At 44.5% G+C, this 8803-nt stretch overlaps 1 protein-coding gene across 1 annotated transcript in view; it reads left to right on the top strand.

Annotated features, from left to right (window-relative positions):
- dner (delta/notch-like EGF repeat containing) overlaps nt 1–7440 on the top strand; it is a 184929-nt gene extending 177489 nt beyond the window's left edge. The window contains exons 11-13 of the mRNA XM_043701666.1: nt 1595–1726; nt 3158–3404; nt 6709–7440. Coding sequence (XP_043557601.1) covers nt 1595–1726; nt 3158–3404; nt 6709–6820 — 491 coding nt within the window. The 3' untranslated portion in view covers nt 6821–7440. The remainder of the gene's footprint in view (nt 1–1594; nt 1727–3157; nt 3405–6708) is intronic.
- The last annotated feature ends 1363 nt before the right edge of the window (nt 7441–8803 follow it).

Raw genomic sequence — 8803 nt, 5'->3', positions numbered from 1 at the left:
AGTCCAATTGTCCAAATACCTGAAGCTCTCCCTCCTACACCATCCTTGCAGCCATGTGTTCAACTGCACTCTCTCCCTATTCCTTGCCTCACTGTCACGTGGCACCGGCAACAACCCAGAGATGGCAGCTCTGTCCGTCCTAGCTTTTAGCTTCCAGCCTAACTCCCTGAGCTCCTGAATGACCTCCCCACCCCTCTTCCTACCTATGTCGTTTGTGCCAACGTGCACCATGACTTCTGGCTGCACACCCTCCCCCTTAAGGATTCTGAAGACACGGTCTGAGACGTCTCGGACCCTGGCACCCGGGAGGCAACAAACCATCCGAGAGTCTCATCTGTCTGTCCCTCTAACTATAGAGTCTCCTATAACTAGCGCTCTCCACCTCTCCCCCTTTCCCTTCTGGGCCTCAGAGCCGGACCTTGTGCCAGAGACCCGGTCACTGCAGCTTACCCCTGCTAGGCCGTTCCCCCCCAACAGTATCCAAAGCGGTATACTTATTGTTGAGGGGAACGACCACAGGGGATCCCTGCACTGCCTGCTTCTTCCCCTTCCCACCTCTAACTGTTACCCAGCTACCAGTAGCTGAGATGGCCATTTTCATTTTACTTCTGATTGACCATCCCACCATCAGCAGGAATCTCCTTGCTCACCCCGAAACGTTTGAGAACAATGAATATAAAACCTTGCAGGTGCTACCATGGGACTGAAATTCTCTTCCACGCGGTAACCACACAAAGGTTAAAAAATGACCTTCTTCCCGATCACCATGGAAACTCCGTTGAAAAGTATCGCCCCAGCCACACCATGTAGGATTGTCTAGTACCTGGCATTGGGTGGAGAGGGGATTTCTGACTTTCAGAGCAGAGGTGAACCAGAGGAGAATTAATTGTGATCTACATCATTATGAGGGGCATATATACAAAGGCACCTTGCTGGAGGAATTAATGACCAGGGGTATAGATTTAAGGTAAGGATGCTGTGGACGTGCCAGTGTTGGACTGTGGTGGACTAAGTCAGAAGTCACATGACACCAGATAATAGTCCAATAGGTTCATTTGGAATCATAACCTTTCGGAGCACTGCTGCTTTGTCAAGTTATCAAGACTTCACCTGATGAAGGGGCAGCGCTCCGAAACGTTGTGATTCCAAATAAACCTGTTGGTGTTGTGTGACTTCTGACTTTATGTAAGGGGCAGGACCTTTAGAGGGGGAGGTGAGGAAAAACATCTTCCCCCAGAGGGAGGTGGGAATCTGGAACTCGCTGCCTACGGGGGTGGGACAGGCAGAACATTGAGGAAAGATTTCGATGAGCCACTTGCAACATCAAGGCATACCTTCCTGATGAAGGGCTTATGCTCAAAATGTCGATTCTTCTGCTTCTCGGATGCTGCCTGACCAGCTGTGCTTTTCCAGCGCCTCACTCTTCGGTACAAGGCAATGGGCCCAGTGCTGGGAAATGGGATTAGACGAGGGAGGTGGTTGTTTTTAACTAGGATGGACAGGATGGGATGAAGGGCCTGTTTTTGTGCTGTAGATCTCGATGAATCTATGTCTGTACATTTGACCACAGCCGTTATTATTTCTGTTTGTGCAGGTGAAAGATGTGAAGCAGATATAAATGAGTGTGACAGTGATCCCTGTCATCATGGAGGTACTTGCATGAATGAAGCAAATGGATATACCTGCCATTGCCCCCAGGGCTGGGTGGGCATCCACTGTGATGTTTGTAAGTGTGTCAGTTTTCTTTCCAATCTTTAATCCTTCTCAGAAACTGCGATGGAGGAACTCTCTTTCATCCGAGGGTTCATTCATCCCAAAGGTCTCTCAATACGCTCGAGATCAATTAGTTAATGCACAACATCCCACAGACTCTGAGCACGAGAGTACAGCTTCATTCTTAGATTGATTGTAACATCCGCAAGGAACGTGTACACCTCCTGTTTGAATATTGCCTTTTTTTTTCATTGGAAACGATTGTCAGTTCCAGAAATAATTATTCGTGTAAATCAATAATTCTGATTTTCTTGCACCTGTTCCCCCCCCCCACCCTCCATCTCCTTGGAGAGATCTGTCCTCCCATGATATTCCCCCAGGGAACCACAAACTACAAGCCATATTGAACTTCTTCTCAATGCAATAAGAGATTTAACCAGTGTCAATATGAAACTGTCAATGAAAAGCACAAAAGAGATCTTGATCAATTGGGCCAATGGGCTTAAGAGCGGGAGATGGAGTTTAATTTGGATAAATGCGAGGTTGCATTTTGGGAAAACAAACAAGGGCAGGATTTATACGGTTAATGGCAGGGCCCTGGGTAATGTTGGAGAACAGAGAGACCTAGGGGTTTAACTTCATAGCACTTTGAAATATGCATCACAGGTAGACAGGGTGGTTAAGAAGGCATTTGGCACACTTATCTTCATTGCTCAGACCATTGAGTATAGGAGCTGGGACGTCATGTTGAGGCTGTACAAAATATTGTTGAGACCACTTCTGGAGTATTGTGTACTGCTATAAGAGGAATGTCATTAAATTGGAGAGGGTTCAGAAAAGACTTACCAGGATGTTTCCAAGACTGGAAGGTTTGAGTTATAAAAATAGGCTATTAGTTTTTTCACTGGAGCATAGGAGGTTGAGGGGTGACTTTATAGAGGTTTATAAAATCATGAGGGGCATAGATAAGGTGAACAGCAAATGTCTTTTTCCCAAGGGGTGGGTGAGTTCAAACCTAGGGGCGTGTTTTTAAGGTGAGAGGAGAAAGATTTAAAAAGGACCTGAGGGGCTACTTTTCCACACAGAGAGTGGTCCGTATGTGGAATGAACTGCCAGAGGAAGTGATGGATGCAGGTACAGTTACAACATTTACAAGACATTTGGACAGGTAAATGAATACGAAAGGTTTAGAGGGATATGGGCCAAATAACACAAGTGGAACTAGCTTACTTTGGGAAACTTGCTTATGACTCTATAAACCTCATGATATTCTCTTAATTCACACTCAACTAAATTTGAAAAATCTATTTCATTTTGCTGTGTTACATAGATTAGCAGATTCAATTCATGGGGTGAATCGAAGGTTTGATGTCAAAATTGCTGACCAAGAATAGACTGGATGACTATATCTTTAGTTAGAATGATGTACAATTTTTTTGTGTAGATCTGGAATGGAAGTCTGATCGGATGGCAGAGAGTCTGAATAACATGCCTCGTCACTCCCTGTACATTATCATCGGTGCGCTCTGTGTGGCCTTTGTTCTGATGCTGATCATTTTGATTGTGGGGATCTGTCGGATTAGCCGCATTGAGTACCAGGGCTCCTCCAGACCATCTTATGAGGAATTCTACAACTGTCGGAGCATTGACAGTGAGTTCAGCACGGCCATCGCTTCCATTCGGCATGCCAGGTAAGGGCTGGAGTGTTAGTCAGCACCATGTTCACCTGCTAGATAATATCCAGGGCAAGGACAGATAGGAAACAGAAAACAGAACTTTTACAATGAATAAGCCATTGCCCAGTTATTGGGAAATCTCCTGCTTTACAAGTATCCTTTAAGGAAGGAAACTGCTGTCCTTACCTGGCGTGGATTACACGTGACTCCAAACCCACAACAATGTCTCATTACTGGTCTCCCCAAACAATTAGGGATGGTCTAGCCAGTGACACTCTTATCCTGTGAATGAAGACAGAAAGCAATTGGTCCCTCCGGTCCATTCTGATGGGAAGAGAATGGTCCAAATGCATTGAGAGTTCCTGCTGCTGGAACTCTCTCCATCAGTGGGTCCACACACCCAGCATCATCTGGATTTTAAAAAGAAATTGTTCCACAACATCCCCTTCCAGCCTTCTACTGGCTCTTTTGAACTCACACCCCGTGGTTATCGGACTCTCCATTTTCAGGGAAAATAGTCCCTTCCTATCCTTACCTCATACACCTCGACTCTATCTCCCAAGCAGCCTCCTCCATTCCAAACACACCAGCCCTGCCATCCAATCCCAGCTCTGAATGAAAACTCTGTGATTCATTCTTTCATGAGAGGTCACTGTCAGGCCACTCCAGAGGGCAGTTCAGACTTAACCACATCGGTTTGTGTCTGGAGTCACGGGGAGATCAGACAGGGTAAGGATGGCAGACTTCCGTTCCTAAAGCACGGTAGTGAGCCGAATGGGTGCTTTTACAATCCGGGATGGGATATAAACTCCACCAGCTGCCGAGGTGGGATTAAATCCTTTACCCTGAAAGCATGCACCTGAATGTCAGGTGTAGCCAGCCCAGCGACACTGCATCCCTTGTAAGACAGTTAATGTAGTTTCTATGGATTTCAGCAATGCCTTGTCAAGGTCCCTCATGGACAGAAGGTAAAAGCACACAGGATTGTGTTCAGTTCAGGTCACCTCATTGTGGGAAGGATGTGGAGGCTTTCGGGAGGGTACAGAGGAGATTTACCAGGATGCTGCCCGGACTGGGGGGCATGTCTTATGGAGAAAGGTTGAGGGAGCTAGGGCTTTTCCCATTGGAGTGAAAGAGGATGAGAGGTGACTTTATAGAGGTGTACAAGATGCTGAGAGGCTTAGATAGTGTGAATAGTCAGAGACTTTTTCCCAGGGCAGAAATGTCTATCACGAGGGGGCATAATTTTATGGTGATTGGGTTTAGGGGAGATGTCAGAGGTAGGTTCTTTACACAGAGAGTGGTGGGTGTGTGGAATACACTGCCAGTGGTGGTAGTAGATACATTAGGGACATTTAAACGACTCTTGGATAGGCATTTGGATGATAATGCAATGACGGGTATGCAGGTTAGTCTGACCTTAGAGTAGGACAACATTGAGGGCTGAAGGGCCTGTACTATGCTATGTTCTATGGTCTATGGGATACTGGGTAGTTGAGAAGATGGATCCAAAATTGGCATGGTGTCAGGAGACAAAAGGTGGTGATAGGAGGCTGATTGTGTGACTGGAGCCCAGTGTGCAGTGATGTAGCACAGGGATCATTGTTGGCTCCCTTATTGTTCACAATAGATATAAACGGATGATAGGGGTCAGTTAGCTCAGTTGGCTAGACGGCTGGTTTACAATGCAGAGTGATGCCAACAGCGTGGGTTCCATTTCCACTCAGACTGAGGTTACCATGAAAGACTCTTCTTCTCAGCCTTGTCCCTCCCCTGAGGTAAGGTGACCTTCGGGGTCATGTCGGACTGTCTGCTTGCCTGATGAGAGAGAGCCCCATGGTCTGGTTGGAATACCTTATCGAGACGATTATAGATGAAAATATGGGAGGATGATAAGTAATTTTGTGGATGACACAGAGACTGGCTGGGTGCTTGACAATGAACAAGCAGGTATTGGGATACAGGAGGATTTAGACAGATTGGGCAGATCAGTGACTGATGGAGTATACCCCTGAAAATTGTTAGGTGATCACAAAACAAGGCAGTGCTCAATGAATAGCAGGACACTGGGAAGCTCAGAGAAACACAGGGATGTTGTGGGGGCTTGTCCACAGATCCCTGAAGGTGACAGGACAGGGTAATAGGATTGTTAAGAAGGCATAAGGCATGCTTGTCTTTGTCAGTCAAGGCATTGACTATAAGAGCAGGGAGGTGATGTTGGAGCAGTACAGGACTGTGGTGAGTCTGGAGTACTGTGTGAGTTTCTGGTCCCCACACTATAGTAAGGATGTGACTGCACTGGAGGGGGGTGCAAAGGAGATTCACCAGGATGTTGCAAAAACAGAAATAGATGGAAAAGCTCAGCAGGTCTGGCACCATCTGTGGAGAGAAATCAGAGTTAATGTTTTGGGTTGAGTGACCCTTCCTCAGAACCGGTTTATCCTGATCTGTTGTAAAAGCACAGATTGCCTTTCTCATTTGTCCTCCTTACAGGGTGTGTCTAATTCTAGAGCAAATTATACAATGAATGGAAGAGCCTTGGGAAAAGTTGGTGGGCAGAGAGATCTGGGAGTGCAGGTCCATTGTACCCTGAAGGTTGCTGCACAGGTGGATAGAGTGGTCAAGAAGGCATATAGTATGCTTGCCTTCATTGGACGGGGTATTGGATATAAGAGCTGGCAAGTCATGTTAAAATTGTACAAGACATTGGTTCGGCTGCATTTAGAATATTGTGTACAGTTCTGGTCTCAGGGTCTTTTTACCAAAAGGATGTGGACGCTTTGGAGAGGGTGCAGAGAAGGTTTACGAGGATGTTGCCTGGTATGGAAGGTGCTCGCTTTGAAGAGAGGTTGAGTAGGTTAGGTTTGTTTTCATTAGAAAAAAGGAGATTGAGGGGGGACCTGATTGAGGTTTACAAAATCATGAAGGGTATAGACAGAGTGGCTAGAGACAAGCTTTTTCCCAGGGTGAAGGATTCAATAATGAGAAGTCACAGGTTCAAGGTGAGAGGTGGAAAGTTTAAGGGGGATACACACGGCAAGTACTTCACACAGAGGGTGGTGGGTGTCTGGAACACGTTGCTAGCAGAGATGATAGAGGCAGGCACGGTAGATTCATTTAAGATGCGTCTGGACAGATGCATGAGTAGGTGGGGAGCAGAGGGATCCAGATGCTTAGGAATTGGGCGGCAGGTTTAGACGTAGATTTGGATCGGCTCAGGCTTGGAGGGCCGAAGGGCCTGTTCCTGGGCTGTAAATTTTCTTTGTTCTTTGTTCTATAATGTTGTCTGCCACTGATTGGCTTCTTTAATCATTTTTAGGTTTGGCAAAAAGAGCAGGCCAGCAATGTATGATGCAACTCCAGTTACCTACGAAGATTACAGCCCTGACGATAAACCACTGGTCACTCTCATTAAAACAAAGGATTTGTAAAGCACATCTTTTACCGGTGTGAGAAAGGGAAGTGAAGGGGCAAATACACCCACACAAAATATTTTTAAGACAATGTGTTGCTCAAATATCTGAGAGATTTGCTTTCTGAGTTAGATTGTCATTTTCCAGTAGTTAATCATACAAAACCGATTCTACAAATTAAAATGTTTTGTGTTTCTGAACTACTTGCTATGTTAATGAAATATATTTTCAATGTTGCTATTGACCTTAAAAATATTTCTCTTTTGTTGTGAAGAATTTGCATAAACTGTAAGTTATAGAATCTGGGTGTTGGTATATTTATGTTTTCCTGTCTGTGTGAAATTAACTTCACCGTAGCCTGGAGGAATTGAGATTTGTTCTTGATCATTCGTTTCTTTAATTCATTTTATTCAGAAATTTGCAACTCTGTCCTTTCACTTCCAGTTCCTGAGCACAAATTCTGCCCAAACTACTGGGATTTATTTCTGTTCTGCGAGAACACTGAAATGGTTCAAATTGTCCAAAAACATATCAGAGCTGGTCATACTTTGGTACAAAGATGATGGTCTCATTTGGAATAGCTAAAAGAAAAGCCAAGTGGAAAAGAAGTGGGTTGCAATTTTTGAACTGTTTGTGTGTGTGTGAGAGACTCTGTGTGTATGTGTGTGAGAGAGAGAGAGGATGCGTGTGTGTCTGTGTGAGAGAAACTGTGTGTTTGTGCATGTCTGTGTGTGTATGTATGCAGATGTGTGTGTAAATGTATGTGAGAGAGTGTATGGTGTGTGTCTCTGTGTGTGTGCGCGTGTGTGAGAGAGTGTCTGTGTGAGTATGTGCCTGTATGTGTGTGAGTGTCTGTGTTTGTGTGTGTGTGTGTGTGTATGCGTCTGTGTGTTTCATATGTACCTGTGTGAGTACTTGAATGTGAGAGTCTATTTTTGGAATTTCTACTCTTAGCCTTCTTTCTGAATTGAGCTGATGGTAGATTTGAGAGAACAATACTTACATACAAAGCAAAACCAGAATGGGAGAAGTGGTAAACAGATTATGGCCACTAAAACTTTCAGGACGCGATCAAATGTGCTTTCTGTTGCCATCTTGTTGGTGCGTTTCAGTCTGGAATTAGGTTAAGACAAACATTTAAAATCTAGAATTGATAAAAAGCCACTTGCATTCACTACATTTTAGTACTGACTCAATTTCTAAAACTTTAAACGTGAAACATTGTGATAAATATTCAAAACAATTTGGATCAATTTTCCAAACTTCATATTTATCATCTCCATGAATTGCAATAAAAAGTTAAAACATTATGGCAAAATTTTCCAAACATTACAGCAAATTTTGCAAACGTCATGATATTATTTCCAAACTTGATGGTTAATTTTCAAGGCATGGTGATGAATTGCACACATGATGCTATATTTCCCAAGGCCTCAGGAGTGGGGATCTGTGCCCGTCTTTTTCCACTTCAGGTGTTGCTCAAGCAGAGCTATGATCAAGAGGAGGTCTCACGGATTTACAGTAACCTGTTGCCAACAGGTTTCCCACCAAGGATCCCATGTCACATGCCATGAGGTACCATGTGACAAACTAAGGGATGCAGTGTTCGGCTGGGATAGGATCGGCTGCTCTTCAGAGGATAGTTGTAGATTCAATGGGCGGAACAGCATCTGTACAGACTCCATGACTTTATTAATGTCTCAGCAGTAAAGCAGTGGTGGTCAAAGTTTCTGGAGTGTGCTCAGGGATAGTTTTCTAGATCAGTATGTTGAGAAGGACAGGCTATTTTCAATCCTAGTATTATGTGATAAAAAAGGGTCAATTAATAACCTTGTTGTAAAAGAATGGAGTATGTACCCACAAAATGGTGGGATTTTGCATTATGTCTGAATGTGAGGTATTTCAATCTGATGCAAGGATGTTACATTTGAGTAATTGAGAAGGCATGAGGCACAAATTGGCTGTTCTGGATTGGGGAAATGCATTAGAAGGCATGGCTGT

This window comes from Chiloscyllium plagiosum, chromosome 13, assembly GCF_004010195.1.
Source record: "Chiloscyllium plagiosum isolate BGI_BamShark_2017 chromosome 13, ASM401019v2, whole genome shotgun sequence".
Classification (NCBI taxonomy): Eukaryota; Metazoa; Chordata; class Chondrichthyes; order Orectolobiformes; family Hemiscylliidae; genus Chiloscyllium; species Chiloscyllium plagiosum.
Note: the sequence above shows the minus strand (reverse complement) of the source record. Positions and strands in the feature narration are given on the sequence as shown.